The sequence below is a fragment of the Thrips palmi genome, unplaced genomic scaffold, assembly GCF_012932325.1.
Source record: "Thrips palmi isolate BJ-2018 unplaced genomic scaffold, TpBJ-2018v1 HiC_scaffold_19, whole genome shotgun sequence".
NCBI classification, from domain to species: domain Eukaryota; kingdom Metazoa; phylum Arthropoda; class Insecta; order Thysanoptera; family Thripidae; genus Thrips; species Thrips palmi.
The window spans coordinates 6,303,989-6,320,432 of record NW_023144628.1 but is presented as its reverse complement, the minus strand read 5'-3'; the positions used below and the strand labels follow the sequence as shown (position 1 = coordinate 6,320,432).

General features: G+C 56.0%; 1 protein-coding gene across 1 annotated transcript; it reads right to left on the bottom strand.

Moving 5' to 3' along the window:
- Positions 1–5,946: 5,946 nt before the first annotated feature.
- Positions 5,947–14,942, bottom strand: LOC117646506. The gene is made up of 8 exons (XM_034387511.1): positions 14,707–14,942; positions 10,960–11,286; positions 10,468–10,745; positions 9,874–10,130; positions 9,559–9,787; positions 9,223–9,458; positions 8,956–9,129; positions 5,947–8,874 (listed from the first exon to the last, which is right to left on the bottom strand). The coding sequence occupies exons 1-8, from the start codon at positions 14,870–14,872 to the stop codon at positions 8,571–8,573; spliced, it is 1,971 nt and encodes a 656-aa protein (XP_034243402.1). The 5' UTR covers positions 14,873–14,942; the 3' UTR covers positions 5,947–8,570.
- Positions 14,943–16,444: the final 1,502 nt, after the last annotated feature.

Here is a 16,444-nt window from a genome sequence, read left to right as displayed (position 1 = left end):
CGTTTTGTGCCCCGTCCTCGAGGATCCTGCGGCCAGCACGCTGCCAGCACGCTGCCAGCGCTGCGAAGATGAGGGGGAACGGGACGGCAGAGAGAATGGTGAGGCTTGTGAGGCTCTTGTGCAAGGCTCGCACGGCAAGCAGCCCCAGCCGGCCAAGCCGGCCCCCCACGCTGGTGTATCGTGCTGGCATCATGCTGGCGCTGCAATGCGGGCAGGAGGGAGAGGAGAGGACTTTGTGCTTCGAGAAGCAGCGAAGTATACGAAGCACCCCGCTAGCTCCGCTGGCCGGCCCCACACCCACGCCGACGGCCTGCCTCGCACCTCGGAGCCTCATTCCGGTCTCTCTCGCACCTAGGGCCGCCTCATGAGGGCGAGGGAGACAGAGCGACGAAAACGACTCTCGGAATCGGTCTGCTGCTCGCAGCTGTCGCGGCACGGCCAGGCACGCTCGCCCCGCCCCGTTCTTGAGAGCGGGCAAGAAATACAGCGCGCTACAGCGTTCTCAATTCGCCTCCCCACTCCGACTCACTCAGACTCCCCGACCCCGTTACCATTACCGGGTCCACCCAACCGGTCCCTCGCCCCGGTCCCTCCTTCACTTGGTGCTTCATTTTCCAGCGCGTCCGCCCGCCTCGCCCCAGCCTCAAGCGCAGCAGGGAGCGAGAGAGAGAGAGAGGGGGAGAGGGGGAATCGAATGGTTGGCAGGCCCGGCGTGACTGCCTGTGCCAGTGGGAATATGAATTAACCACATTCACTCAATTCCGAGGCAGCCGAAGCTTGGCTGCTTTCCCGTTCCCGGCTCCGCGGCCTGGCGGTAGACCTGGCGGCCGGCCTTCGGGCCTTCGGATAGAAGCGGGGATAGAATGGGGAGGGACGGGAGGCGCGGCCAAAGCCACGGCAAAGCGCAGGCCCGCAGGCCGGCCGCGCCACAGGCAGCCACAGGCCAGCGTCTCTTATCGGCGTCTCTCCTTCACACGGCTGTCCGCTTGGTTCGCCGCCGCACCATCAGCGCGCTTCCACTGTGTTCACGCTCCGTGCCGCTCCGCGCCGCGCCATGCTTTGCCCCATGCTTCGCTCTATCACGCTGTCCTTCTATGCCGCGCTCCGGCCGCTTTGCCTCTCGCTTGCCTCGCTCCGTAATACGAGTTACAGTGACTCATGCCGACTGGCGTAGACTGGCGACGCCGCGCTGCTTTTAGCTGCGGCTTTGCCTCGCTTCGCCCGGCTCGGCTCGGGCTGCCGGAACGGCCGGAGCGGCCATCGGCGTGCCTGCGCGGCTGCGGCTTTGCTCGTCTCGTCTCGCCCGTCACGCGGCGTCAGCGTCGGCGGCGTCAGCAGGCCGTCGAGTGAAGGAGAGGCGAAGGACGCGGCGAAGCGGGGCGGAGCAGGGCGAAGCGGAGGAGGAATAATGGGGAAAAGGTAGAGCTTAATGGCCAAGTGGAGGTTGGGCAGAGGCCGCGGGGCAACACGGGTATGTAATGCCGCGTCGTTACACCACAGCCGTGCCTGCAGCCTGTGGTCATCGTCTCCGGGACTGCCAATAAAGTGCTCGCTGTTGGAAGTGTTTCCACCGCACTCCCCTCCTTTCCGCCGGCCCGAAAGCACTCTCGCTCAACTTTGCCCGAGCGGTGGAACTAGTTTCCGCACTAGCAAGCATGTTTCTAATGCACGAAATAATCGACAAGTACGGCGGCTAAAGTGCGAGAGAAACGGCGGCGGAAAAACCGGTTCCCAAGTTTGATGGGCGGCGATTAACATGGAAAAGACTATATGTAGTACGGGCGTCGAAAAACATTTTGCTATCGCAGTACGCCGTACTGCGTCCAAGACGCTTCGTTATGTACAGTACGACTGGGAAAAATTCCCAATACTGAAAATATATGCCCAAAAATTAATTGCAGTACGGCCTACTGCGTCCTACAACTAAATTATTATGTGCGTACGGCCGGAAATTTCTATACTGCACTACATGCTGAAATTAACGCAGTACGGCCATACTGCTTCCAGTGGCCATTCCTTTTTCCCAGTACGAGCGAAACAGCGCTGTTTACCTTTGGGTTTGCTTGTTTGCCATATCCGCGCTTGATTCGCGTATCGAGATATTGGGGTGTCATTGCTGCAGATTCTTTAAAGCACCGCTGATGAGTTCCAGTAGCAATGACGGTCTTCAAGCTTCAGGGCTGCTTTGCTCATCTATCCGTCGGTTCGCCCTACGCGACCTTCAGCGTCACAGCCGTACTGTACTGCGATTAATTTTTTTGAAAGGAGATGTAGAAGAGTTTTAACCCGGGGCTGCACAGAAATTGTATAAGAAGCAGTAGAGCTGCAATTAAATTTGGATGTATGTGCAGTGTGGACATTTTCCAAGCCATATTGTACATGTCAGTCGTCTAACGCCGTAGCCTGTACGGCATTAAGGTTGCAATTAAATGTGCAGTATGGAATTTTCCAAGCCGTACTGCACATATAATTCGTCGGCCCGAAGCTGTCTGCAATTAAGTTTGGAATATGTGCAGTAGGAAATTTTCCAAGCTACTGAAATAATCGGTCGTAGTACGCAGTAAAGTCGCAAAAGCGTGAACGCAGTTTCCGTACTGCAATAGTCTTCGAGTTAACATAGTTGGGAAAACACGGAGAGAGCGTGGCGGCGTGGCGGGGGGAAGTTCTAGCACGCAGAGGCGGCTGGCACTGGTTGACATGGCACAGTGCGGCACAGCGCGCCTCTCTTTTCTATCCATTCACTCCGCCTCCCCTCCACCCACTCGACGCTCCGTGGAAGTAACAACAACGCTCTAATCGTGGATATAAATTCTACGACCTCCCACTCCGCCGTCCGCTCGCCCGGCCGTCCGCCCCACCCCGCTCCGTTTTACAGCGAGCACTTAGAAACCTATTTTTGTTGCCTGCCGCGCTGCGCGCTGCGGCCTGCCTGGCCGTCCTGGCTCGCAGGCACTACCACCTCTACCACCACGGCGCGATCAATACCCCGACACAACCTACACCCCCTGCACTGCCCGCACCGCTCCTGCCGCTCCCCGTTCCCGCCCAAAGCTCCCGACCAATCGGAAGTTGTCGACCTAACTTCAGCCCGGGGGAAGGGGGCTGTCCGGGGGAAAGGGAGGGGGCTGGGCTACAGTGTAGTTTGCGGGGCCGAGGTGCCCCGCCCGAGGGAAGGGGAACTTTCTCGTTCAATACCCCCGACCGGCGTGCCGACCGTGCTGCGTGCGCCGCGCGCTCGGACGAAGCAGGCGAAGCCCGAAGCCCGAAGCACCACCACGCCGCGGGCCGGGAAGCCGGGAGGGAGGGGGAAGCCCCTTCAGCCCCTTCACCATCGATCCGGGCGAGAGAGCTTGTCCAACTTGGCGCGGCGCGGTGTTCGCGGTGTACGGCCCGCACACCCCCGGAGCACGCGGAGGGTGTGCTGGGTGTGCGCGAGGGGAGGGTGTACACTCAGCCAGCCGCCGCGCCAGCGCTAGCCAGCGCCCGGGGCCCCTGACGACAAGCCCGCCGAGCCATCCCATCATCCAGCCATCCCCGCCAACCCCTCCCACATCCTCTTGCTCTTGTCGCCCGGCGCTCTCTGCTCTCGACTCCACTCCCCCCGCGACTCCACCCTTGAGGCCGTGCCCGCGCCCATCTTGCCGTGCTCCGTGCGCCGTTCCGTCGAGGGTGCCGCCTTGCCGCCTCTTACGTCTTCGGCGATGGGGCGCCGAGTATAGTGCGAAAACTCGACTTGGCGCAAGTTTCGCTGCCTGCGGTAGACGGCCTTTCTCAGCAGTTTTCCCCCATTCATATGACTCGGCGTTTCCACCACGGCTCTCCTCGGCGCCATGATGAAGCAGTGCAGGACAGTGTTGAAAGAGGAGGCGTCGAAAGTGCCGGCGGGGCGATCGAGCGGAGCCAACAACAACTTCCCACATTCATTGTACAAGATTTCAGGTGGCAAAAACGCCTGTAAGTAGGCAACATGGGTGGCACATACACCGCAACTCTTCTTGCTCATTCTAGCACATTCCTACAATAATTGTACGGACTCAAAATTTTACAGTGGGCCATCCCGCGGAGACAGCTACAAAAGGTAACGAACGTCTGCAGGGTTGCCTAATCTGGGGCAGGCAGGCGTGGGTGAGGACATCAATGGTGCAGATTCGGGAGGGGAGGGAAGCACCATTCATTATTCATTCCGAGTGTACACCCCCGCAGCCATCGGGCGGAGGGAAGGGAGCCGCCCGGGCCTCTCGCCCCTTCTCAGTCACACCCTACTTCCGGCTTCCGGCGCTCTTTGCCTATTTATAAAAGAGCGGCTTCAGGAAACCCGATTCCGAATAACAAAGAGGAGGAGGATAATTATAATGAAGGGGCCTTCCTGTCGGCAATGCCGAGCGACTGTAGACTGATTCCGAGGGTCGTTTTCGTCGCTCCGTTTCTCCCGCACCTCTACGGGAGGCCCCACGAGTGCGAGAGGGATAGAGCGACGGAAAGGACTCTCGGAATGAGTCTACACTCTTCACCGACGCACACCCGTGCCTCTCGCGTGCCTCCATGAATAATCCGTGTCCTCGTGGCGCAACGGCGAGGCGGGAGAGACTTGTACAGTACAGTGCTTGGCAGTTGGCTGGGCCCGCTAGGCCCGGCGAGCCAGCGGCACCTACATTTATAAATTCCATGCATAATGAAGGAGGAGTGTCGAGCGAGGAGAAGGCAATGGCATTCCGAACAGTGTTTTCGTTGCTCCGTCTCTCTCGCACTCGCGCGGCGTCCCGTAGGATTGCGAGAGAGAGAGAGAGAAAGACGGAGCGCGGTCGCGAGGAATGCTCGGAATCAGCCAGCTGTCTACAGTGCTTACGGACTAATAAGGCTGACGGGCTGACGGCCCGCGGAGGACGGAGGCATGAGGAGAGATAGAGAGCGCGGGAGCGGCGACAACAAGGCCGCGAGGATAGAATGGATAAGGCGGATAGAATGAAGGGGGTGGTATAGATAAGAGGGCCACGGGGGCATTAAGGAACGCATACAGTGGCTTTTCTATTGGCCTTTCGCTGTTACATATTCATGTTTCTGTATCCCTTCTTATCTTATCTCAAATTTTGTTATCTCGGGACTTTGGCAAAAATAACAACCACAAACCCCAAGGCCCGCCTATTTGCCTATTGACAGTATTTACAGGGGCAGTCGAGGCCTTTTTGCTCTGCTTCCTTTGATTCGTCTGCGTGGTCTGAACCTGAACCATAGGACAGCACTACTTTAGCTGGGAAAAAAGGCTGCATTATCAGCAGACCGACAACATGTTGTTGACGGTGGCGTGACTTTTATGTTGAGCCGTAACTCGCCGACGAGCTGACGTGGCTGCGGCTTCGGCCTCCGCGGTAAACAAAAAATAAAGAAAAGAAAAAAAGACAGACGGGATTGCCTACGCGCGGCGCATTCGCACTACGGTACACTGTAGTGCTTGGCAAATATCCCGCGCCGTTTCTTTCCGGCTAACGTTCTAGCTGTGCTCGAAAGGCCAGGGGGCATGAGGTCGGATATTGCGCATTTTTGTTTTATTCAGAGAGGGGTGCACCTGGGCCCGCGCGAGTGTGTCTGCCGCCCGGGAGGCAGGCAACCCATTCGGCTCGCCCCGCCTGGCCCCGCCTGGCCCTGCTGGTCGTGACGTCACCAACGTGTACTTAACTTCGCTGACGGGCGAGCGTGGGAACGTGTCCGAACGTGTCCGAACGTGGCACAGCGTTGGGGCAGTACAGTAGTCACGCACACGGATGCCCGTCACGCGTCTGTCATGCCGTCGAACGCGATGCGAGTGGCAGGCCATGGCAGGCACCACAAAAGAATCTTTTATGCATTTGAATTTTTGTAATTTAGATACCGGTCGGGATGTCACCGATTCTTAATGCTTTGACCAGAGGAATGGGATTCAGGTCGGGTCACAATAAAAAAGGCCATAGATAAATTCAGGTAAATCTTGATTTTTATTCTTTAAAAGAATAGTAACTAACTAAAATATATTGAGATACATTAATAGTTATTATAAATAATTCATACACAGTAACAATTGTGAATACATGTGCGAGGCACAGTAACAAAACCAATCATAATGTAAAGAGGATGATGGAACCTTAAAGATGACATCCATTTACTCCATGCCAGGGAGATTATAGAAAACTGAAAATTGGACTAATTTCAGTCACTGAAGGAGTATGGATGATTGAGCAGGATGACTATACGATAAGTTCGAACACATTCGGAATTTTTAAGTCCTACCTCCATAAGAAATTGAAATTTTAGGAGATATACATATTAGATACTTCCCAAGGGACATGCATGCAAAATCAGATTATTTGCTTTTAAGTACTGTAAAAAAAAATTTGGTCATTTGTTAAGTACAGAAGAGTAATACAGTAAAAAGTTTTCTAAAATAAAATTAAATGCAGGGAAGAGACTAACTGTGAGTTGAAAATATCTGATGGACTCAAAAGGACATCCCAACAATCACTTTAACATGGTTTGAAAATATGGTGGCAGCGACAAAAATAGACCAATGATGTATTACCTGAAGAATTCAAAACAGAACTGTCTCTTTCGGATCTTGCATAAAAAGCTTGAAAGAAATGGACTAGATTTAAGCACAATGCAGTCTGAGACAATTTTCATTATTTAATAATAATAAGGCAATGAGGGAATTCCAACCCTTCAAAATAGTTTCTACTGACTACCATTAAAATATTGCTGAGAGCAATTTTAAAGAATCAGACAAACACAAACAAATATCATAGCGAGCGATAGTATGTCATTCAACAATAGATGAAACAAAGGTGAAGCACAAACAACAGTCTGAACAGAAAACTAGGAACCAATCAGGCAGAGGAAAGTGCTTAAGATTGAATAACAACAAAATGTTTGAGCGAATAAATGGAGTTCGAACAATATCTTAAATGGTATCATGACTAGAAATGAGCGATAAACAATGTGCTCATACCACAGCTCTCACGACACCCAAATCAGACAGGACTTGTACAAACACTCTTTTCCCAAAAGTACCAAAGACAAAATCACAATTTTCATAAGTTAAAAATAGAAACTGACACAGAAAAAATTGAGCTAAGAATGATAATGAAAAATGCATATAATAGGTGTCTACTTTGCGCTATTTTCTAGCAAGGAAATACCCTAGAAGATACAGTTTCCTGGGTATCATGAGCAAAGAAGAGGGAATGTAATTGATAACTGAGTTTAAGTAGCAAGTTGTGAGTGAAATGATATAATCAAATATGAGAAAAACTATCACTGTACACAAGTAATATAGGATTCTACGGCTACCCATGTGTCAGGTCTAGAGTAGAGAAACAGACTAAAGACTCTAACCAAATATTGTTTAGATAAGAATTGAGGATTTAGACTGCTACAAATAGAACAGCACTGCAAAAAATATGGACAGAGGTTATTGGTAAATTACTTCAAGTTTTAGGATAATCCCAGACCTTGAGTTAGACTACAGTTGCATTTGGAATGCAATTGCTGTTGTGCTACAACAAAACACTTTTTAACAGATTGGATTTTTGCATTTTATAGTGAGTAATTGCACACTTTATGGAATTTATCACAGTTATAATAATGTATTAAAAAATTGTAGAGTATACCTACGAGAAACAACAGTCAACGTAAATCAGTAGGTTTGACTTTTCCTCAGTCTCAAGACAGACACACGCACACAGCATTCATGCTCAGATGTGCTCATGTGAACAAAATAAGGCATCTAGACACTAGTTGCAACAGGGCAACATTATTTCATTAACAATCCTAAAATTTTACAGGAACCCTTCATGGGTCCAGGCATCAACGGTCTTTAAGAAAGGTCAAAAAATTAATAACAATCAATAAAGCAACACTTTGTCTTGGCGAAACCGACTTTTTTGCCCTATTCTGTGAGGATAGGACAAAATAAATTTGATATTTCAGCAGCTCGTCACAGAGTCAAAAGGACTAGTTACAATATAATAAAAATAAAAACAAAGTCAAAGCAAGCTGCAATGCTTGGTAGGCAGTCATGAAAGAAAGGATAACTAATGAGAGTAGCAAGAAAAAAAAATGTGTGAAATATAATCAAGTGACCCTTGTATTTTGCACTGCCCTGAGATTTTGGATGAAAGTTTTACAAAAAATGAATACGCTTACTGAAATTATGAAATTACAAGGAATGACATTAAAAAAGTTTTAAAAACTGAGCAAAGTAATCACAATTTTTTGAGATAGATGGGAACATAGAGTAAAATAGATAGTGGCTCAATAAAGAGAGATTCAACAGTTTTCAAAGGTACACTTTTACAGAACTAAATAGCCATTGATGACCAGAAGATTTTGTCTATCAATTCATCTAAGATTCCACAAAATTGACAGAAAGAAAAGAATACTTTTCCGTAACATGAAAAACGACTAAAGAATTATGACTTTGAAAGACCTATTGATGCCCTGATGCATTGAGCACCTACCACTATAAAAGAGTATCAGCATGTTAACAAGATACCTTAGCTAGTTATTGTTTGAAGAGACTATGACTTGGAATAAACAGCAGCTCAGCTCACATTGCCATTATCTAAAGATTGGTACATTTCTTTCTGGGCCTTGCGGCAATTGCACAGCCACTTGATAATGCGGGCATTACGTTCAACTATGGATGGCTGTTCAATATTCTTCCCACTATGACCACTGCCCATCATCCCACCAGGAGTAACAGCAGTGCCTCCTGCACTGCTTGAAAAGGCATTAGTATGAGACGACCAAGGTGCACTCCATCCAGCATTATTTGAGTCAATTGAACTGACACTAGAAAAAAATACAGGGGAATCTGAAGAGCTCGACCGGGTGCGAGACACATACCTGAAACAAAGAAATCAAATTGTGAATACAGATGTCAATAGCTGGCATCAATTCTAAGTTCTAACTCCTCATTAAACTCACTGAAATTCATTGTTGTCTAGGCCCAGTTGTTCAAAGAATTGTTCTAATTGGGCTGGATCTTGCAATGGTGGTGATAATGGTACATTCACAGAGCCTGAATAACGGTGGCTTATATCTGACTTGGATCGTAATATGGGTCTGCGGGGTTCAAAGTTCCAACACAACTCAGCAACCCTGCCAGTAGAGAAAACAAGATTAGATTTTTAAATGTTCCATAGGTATATTATACTGTGATACGATTCACCACAGCTTTTAATATTTGTTTACCTTGAACACTGAGGAGAAGAATAATTTTCATGATCACTTTTATGGCTGCTACCTCTGCTCCCGAGGCTGCCACGACTGCCTCTACTTTCACGACTTCCCTCTATTTCTTCTGCACTTGCATTTCGCATATTGAGATATTGAGAAGCTGCTCTCGATCTATTGTACCTCGGAGACCATGACGACATGCCACTTAGAGCCGCAGAAGATCCACCACTTCCCTGTCGCATCAACACCTCCTGAAGAGAATCAGAACAATGAATTTTGAAAATATTAGAAAATTAGAGAAACAAACTCTCACATTTTTAGAGGCGGAGGTGGGTTGCAAACCGCACTTACAGAAACTGTATTGGCCCTCGAGCGTCCCTCAGGGTGGCTACGGTGAGTGCGAGTCCCTGAAGATGAACCTGAGCTTCCAATCCTCCGCAGTTCGCCACTGTGTTCTCTCTCTCTCGGCCCTGCTGGCCCTGCTGGCTGGCTTCGATGGCTTTGGTGAGTGCGACCGCCGGACGAGACCACACTCATGGCATCAGAGTAGTGCAGCGTCCTACTACCCCTTTGACTGCCACTGAGAGGAAAAATTTTAAAAAAAATTAGCAGGTTTATTCAGGACTACAATGGAAAAGTTCCAGTGCAGCATGCGATTTTACAAACCTTCTCCGATGAATGTAATCCATGTAGCCGCCACCCTCTACACTTTGACTACTAGCAGAGCTGCCCCGGTTGCTGCTGTTGTCGGAGGACCAGCGGGGTACAGAATGGCGCATGGAAGTTGGGCTGGTATGGAGATCTGGTAACGATTTGTGGAGCGAACCGGACGCTTGGTTCGACCATGTTCTAGAAGAGTAGGAGTGGTGTGTCTGGGAATTTGAGCGACCGTAGGAGCGCGCTAGAACCCTTTCACCAGCAGCCTGAGGAGAGTAAGAAAATAAAAGTAAGGACCAATTCCCCCTCTTTCTTTTTTTTTTTTGTTTTTGGAGCAGCTGCAGACACAAACATTTTCACTACCACACATTAAATGCCTATGGAATTTCTGTTCATAACTATTGCGACATTTGTGAACATGTAAGTTATGTACAAGTTTGTTCATGAATTCGGAACAATTTTACTTAAGCAAAATATGAGAATATTGTCCCTAATTTATGCATTTAATTGTACAGAGCCTCTGCATGCACAAATTTGGCAATAGCTATGGACAATAAAAGCCCACAAACATCTGTGCGACATGTGTACTGTGCACACACGCACCGAAAGAGCGTGGTCGAGATCGTCGTCCCCCGCAGCGCCGGCAGCGCCGGCGGGAGAGTCGTGGAAGACATTTTCCTTCGAGTCGGCGTTGAGCAACCGCCTGAGCTTGGTCTGCAGCCGGTCGGACTGCAGCTGCTGCGAGGCGGCGCGCCGCTGTGCCCACGTGGTGCTGGCCGTGCTGCCCGTCCCCGAGCAACTGCCGCCCAGGCCCAGGCCGCCCAGGCCCAGGCGGGGGCTCTTGGGCAGCAGCAGCGAGCGCGGCGACACCGCCACGGGGCCTGCAAACACCAACAACGGCTCATTTCACTACACGGCTTTCCGTGGCGCCCTCGGCAGCCCTCGGCCTGGCAGGCAAGCGGCTCACTGGTTTGGCACATCGCTCTGTCCTTCTCGCACTCACGGGGCGGGCCGTGTGGGTGCGAGAGAGAAAGGGCGCTGCGTGCGGCGGGTCAGTGCTCCGCCCACGCGTGGCCATGGTGGCGCGCCACTTACTGGACGACTCCTGCTCGAAGCCGGGCGGCGCCGGCGGCATGGGCTCGACGCCGAGGCCGGCCGCCAGCCCCAGCCCCGCCCCCGAGCACGGCGACGACAGGGGGCTGGGGCTGGGCGGCGGCGACAGCAGCGCGCTGGACAGCGGCACGGCGGGCACCGCCACCGACGAGGCCGTGGTCACGACGGACAGCGCCGTGATGGGCACGGGCGAGCACGGCGGCGACGAGGTGGGGCGCTGCAGGCGCTGCTGCCGGTCCAGCACGCAGTCCGACTTGACGTAGAACGCCTTGGACTCCTGGAGCAGCTCCACGGCGCTCTTCCGCTTGGCTGGAACACAGGGACAGCGACAGCGGTTAGGCACGCCGATGAGGCAAACAGGGCCAGTTGTCTGGTTCCGAGAGTCGGTTTCGTCGCTCCGTCTCTCCCGCACTTCCGAATTCGGCGCGCCAGAGAGACAGAGCGATCAAGCACAGTTTGCAATCCGCGCGCGGAGAGATAGGCCGGGCGGAGCCGATCGCCGCGCAGGTAGGCAGCACGAGGACGCGCCTGCGTGCAGCAAGCGCATTGCCTACCTGCGCGGCGCTCCGCCTGGCTCGCCTGGCTCGCCTAGCCCCGCCGGGACGAGGGCGAGGGCGGGGCAGCGCGGCAGGTGGGGGAAAGGGGTCATTAGACCTCACGGATAGGTGACGAGGCAAGCGGACAGACAGACGGACAGACAGATGAATGACCGGACGAAACCGGCAGGGAAAAAAAAAAGAGGCGACAGGACGGGCCGGCCGGCCGACGAGCTGTACTGATGCAAAGGCCGCTGCGAACGCCACGCCGCGCTCAATTGCGCCGCCGAATTAGTGCCAGCGAATCCTCCCTCTCTCTCGCACTCGTCGGGCCTCCCGGGGGAGTGCGAGAGAGACAGAGCGACGGAGCAGCGTCGAGGGCGGCGGCGGAGCGCATCAGCCTTGTCGATGCTTTAATTCGACGCGACGCGTTTCGTTTCCCATGCCCCAGTCGGCGGACTCGCGCCCCGTCTCTCTCGCACTCATGAAGCGTCCCGTAGAGGTGCGAGAGAGACGGAGCGACAGTCTACAGCCCGGCGTCCAACAGCGGCCCACACGCCGCCCGGGCGCCGCGCCGCTCCAGTCCACTCCAAACAGACACAATAACACACATCGCGCTCGGCCCATGCAGCGCCATGCAGCGCCACACAGAGCTCCGTCTCCCTCGCTCTCACGGGGCGCGCCGGACAGTGCGAGAGAGACGGAGCGGACGAGGCGCTGTGCGGAATCAGTACCGCACCGCACGGGTGACCCCAAATCCCACCGCGCCGCGGGATGCGTTCACAAAACAAGAGGTGCGCGTGTGTGCGTGCGTCTGTGTGTGAGAGTGAGTTTTCGTTATACGCAGCGCGTAGCGCGTCGCTGTGGCCGGCCGCGCGGGGCGCCGAGCTGCAGACCGATTCCGAGAGTCTTTCTTCGTCGCTCCGTCTCGCTCGCACTCGTGGGGCGTCCCGCATCGGTGCGAGAGAGACGAAGAAAGACTCTCGGAATGAGTCTGCCGGCCCCGCCGCGCGCACACAACACACAAAGCGGCCCCGCTGCCCCGCGCGCGCGGTCTGGGAAACTTAAAGTAGTGTGGCCGGCTGGGCGCGCGAGGCTGGGCAGCCCACGGGCTGGAGGCTGGCCGGGGCGGCCCGGCCGGTAAAGGGCTCTGCTTTATCACGCGCAGCATCTCACGCCGGAGTAAGGCTTTAAGGCCACGAGCCACCTGACAAGACGAAATGAGGCGGGGCGGGGCGGGGCGAGAGGTACCGCGGGGAGCCGGACCCGAACCCCGTCCCGTCCCCGGCCATGTCTGACCCACTCTATCCGTCCGAGTTTTCCGGCCCGCCCGGCCCGGCCTACCGACCCACCGGCTCTTGTGGTCAAAACAATGGCGGCGACGGCGATGCGGGGCGATGCGGGGAGGCCCTGGCGAGGCGCGGAGAGGAGATTCATCTTTGACCAATATCGCGGCCTGGCCTGCACTCGCCGCCTCGCGGGCAACCAGTGGAGTGGAAGAGGAAAATTTTGAAAACTTAACAACAAGGGCTCGGTCTTAAAAGGCAACATGTGTGACAAATGCGTTATGAATCTTGGACATGCCAAGCACTTTCTCACAATTTTCACACAAGATTTTACAGTGGGTCACCCCTCGGCTCGGTGGACACGCTTGGCGTAGGCTTGCCCTTATTCCATCTCATAAGTCGAGCGACTCCTCCACTGCCTGAAGCCAGTCGGCACGGGCCAGCAGCCCTGCTGGTGCCCTGCCGCGGCGCCGTGGGAGCGTCCACACGCCCGGTGTCTTGTCTTTTGTCTTCGTCCCTCTGCCGGCATAGCTGGCACAGCCACCCCTTTGTGCGCGGCTTCCTGGCCCAGCGATTCCACAGAGGCTTCCCGTCTCTCTCGCACCCTCCCGCCCCGCGAGTGCGGACAGAGACGGAGCGACGGAAAGACTCCTCGGAACCCGTCTGCAGGCTTGTCGACGCCGTCATGGAGTCCCTCGTCTCAATCGGCCCTACTCTGCATAAAGGCGTAAAGGCGGCGGTGTTACGCCGCGCACTTCGCAACGCGCCAGTGTGCCGGCCGTCGCTCCGTCTCTCTCGCACTCATGCCGGACGCCCTACGAGTGCGAGAGAGACGGCACACGCGGAATCAGCCGGTCACCGCACCTGGCGCGGCAGGGGCCGAGGCGCCTCCAGCATCCCCGCAACATTAGCGTTCGCTTTGCCGGTCGATTAGGCGCGCGGCGCGGCTCCAGCAGGCGGTGCATGCGTCGCTCTGTCTCTCTCGCACTCACGGGGCGGCCGCTAGGGCTGCGAGAGAGACAGAGCGACGGTTGGGCATCAGCCCGCAGATGCTTTCACTGTTAATTTCGAGGCGGCGACGGGACGGTCCACCACACGGAACGGCCAAGTCATCGCCTCCTCCACCCGCACGCAGCGCAGTCGTCTTCGTCGCTCTGTCTCGCTCGCACCCATACGGCACGCCCCACGAGTGCGAGAGAGACAGGGCGACTCTCAGTGTGCAGCAGCACGCGTCAATGGGCATGGGCGATGCGCGTCAAGTGAAAGTGTCAGCAGCGCCCGCGGCGCCGTCAGCCTTTCAGGCAGATAAGGGTATCGGAGGCAGGCGCGCTGGCGCGCTGCGACTGCGACACTCGCGACGCAACAGAGGCTGGAGCTGGAGCGCGAGCGCGCCGGGCCGATAGCGCTGGAGGCGGTGGCGGCACACTCATTCCGAGAGTCGCTTTCGTCGCCCCGTCTCGCTCGCACCGACACAGGACGCCCCACGAGTGCGAGAGAGACAGCGCGAAACAGTCTCCAGCGTCGCCATGCGCCTCGCCAGCCTAGCCTTATCGACGCGCTGCGGCCCGGCTTCCGGCCCTGCGGTCCTGCAGTCCGATTCCGAGAGTCGCTTTCGTCGCTCCGTCTCTTCCGCACCTGTACGGGGCGCCGCATGCGTGCGAGAGAGACGGGGCGACGAAAACGACTCTCGGAGTCAATCTGCAGCAGGCTGCACGGTGCACACGCACAGAGGCACTGCCCGGAGGCACGCCGGAGGCTGTGGCCCGGACCGCAGAACAGCGCAGCCCTGGAGCAGCCAAAGCCAAGCGCAGCGTAACGCGTCACACGGTACAGTGGGCCAGAAGACCGGTCGAGGCGGCCAAAACTCTACGCACGCGCCAGGCCAGGCCAGGCACCGAGTCACTCACCTGCGGACAGCGAGTTGAGGGGTCGCAGCGCGCGGTTGGCGCGCGGGGTGCCGCTCCACGCCGCCTCCGCCGTCGCCGTCCTGGTGGGGCTGGGCGCGGGGCTGGCGTGCTGCAGGCCGTGCTGCAGGCCGTGCTGGTGCTGCATGGCGTACTGGTAGTGCTGCATCTGGCCCTGCTTGGCCGCGCCCAGGCCCGCTTGGTTGCCGCGGCCGGTGTGCTGGTGGTGCGGGTGCCCCTGGGACGCCGGCCCGCCGTGGCCGCCGTGGGGCCCGCCGTGGCCGCCGCACATCTGAAGCCTCTCCGCGCGCACCGCCATGCTAGCTCATCTGCAACGACAACAAGACCGCCGTCAGGGTGGACCGTGGTCAGGCAAGGCAGGCAATCGGCCAATGGGCGCGCAAAACAAAGGGCTGCCGCGGCGCTGGAGGCGCTAGAGCGGCGCGCCTGTCCGATTCGCTCCGCCGAGCGGGCTTTGGCTGCGCCGGGCTTCGCAAAGCCCCAATGAGTAATTCCACTTTCACAACAGACACCACAAACTGTCTCCGCATTTGCAGGCCAGCAGGTTGCGGTGCGTTCTTCCATGACCCCCTCCTCTCTCCCTGTCTCTCTCTCTCCCCCGCACAACGGTCGCGCACGCGTCCACTTCCTGCTTCCGTTCGTGGCGCCGCGTGGCCGCGTGACGTCACAGAGTGGACGCCGCCGTGGCGTAGCGTGCCGCCGTCCGCCGCGCGCACCAACGCACGTGGAACGCATCGCTATTAGCGTGTCGCCACGCTTGCAGGCCCATCCCGGACAGCGCGTTCGCCTGCCGGACAGCGGGCTGGATGATGTGGAATTGGGCGCTCGCGGCCAAAGGCGCCAAAGGCGCCAAAGGCCTCCACGACCTGAAAGGCCAAAGGGCGCCCCGGTGGTCCTAGTCATCCTAGTCGTGTCGGCGAGTCAAGGGTCGAGGCCGGCACGCCCTGGGCACGCCGGCAGGCCGTCCCAGTTTCCTGACAGAGCATAAAGCGCCGTCCTAATGGTGTCAAACCGAGCGAGTGACGCTACAGCCCTACAAGGGTGCCACACTCGTGCACTCTGCAGCGGGCGCACAGTGGGCCAGAAGGCCGGTGGAGGTGGCCAAAATTATAGACGCGTTTTGAGCACCAAATTTATGCACAGTCTCTAAGTCGGGCCTTCCTCGCTCGTTCAATGGCCCGAGAGAAGCTGCTCGCAGCCAATGGCACTGCATTACCATGATAAGAACAGATTCCCCCGCAGCTCCACGACGCGGCGAGACGCCGCGTTCGCTTTTCTTCAGCGGTTTTGGAACACGCAGCAGCCACTGTCTCCGTCGCACCCTCGCTGAGCCCCACGAGCACGACAGAGACAGAACGACTTTCCGAATCGCTCGGCAGCGGCCCCGCCTTGGCCCCGCCGCTCCGCCCGCGCGGCTCTGTTCATATTTTCTTTTTTTGGGGGGTTGCCCCTTTTCATCAAAAGCTCCGCTGCTGCGTCGTGGCCGTGCAAATGGAGTCGCGGGCATCGCGGGTTCGCCGTGCCCGCGTCCGTGGCGGGCCTGGGCAAGGGCCTGGGCAAGGGCCTGGGCAAGGGCCTGGGCAAGGGCCTGGGCAAGGGCCTGGGCAAGGGCCTGGGCAAGGGCCTGGGCAAGGGCCTGGGCAAGGGCCTGGGCAAGGGCCTGGGCAAGGGCCTGGGCAAGGGCCTGGGCAAGGGCCTGGGCAAGGGCCTGGGCAAGGGC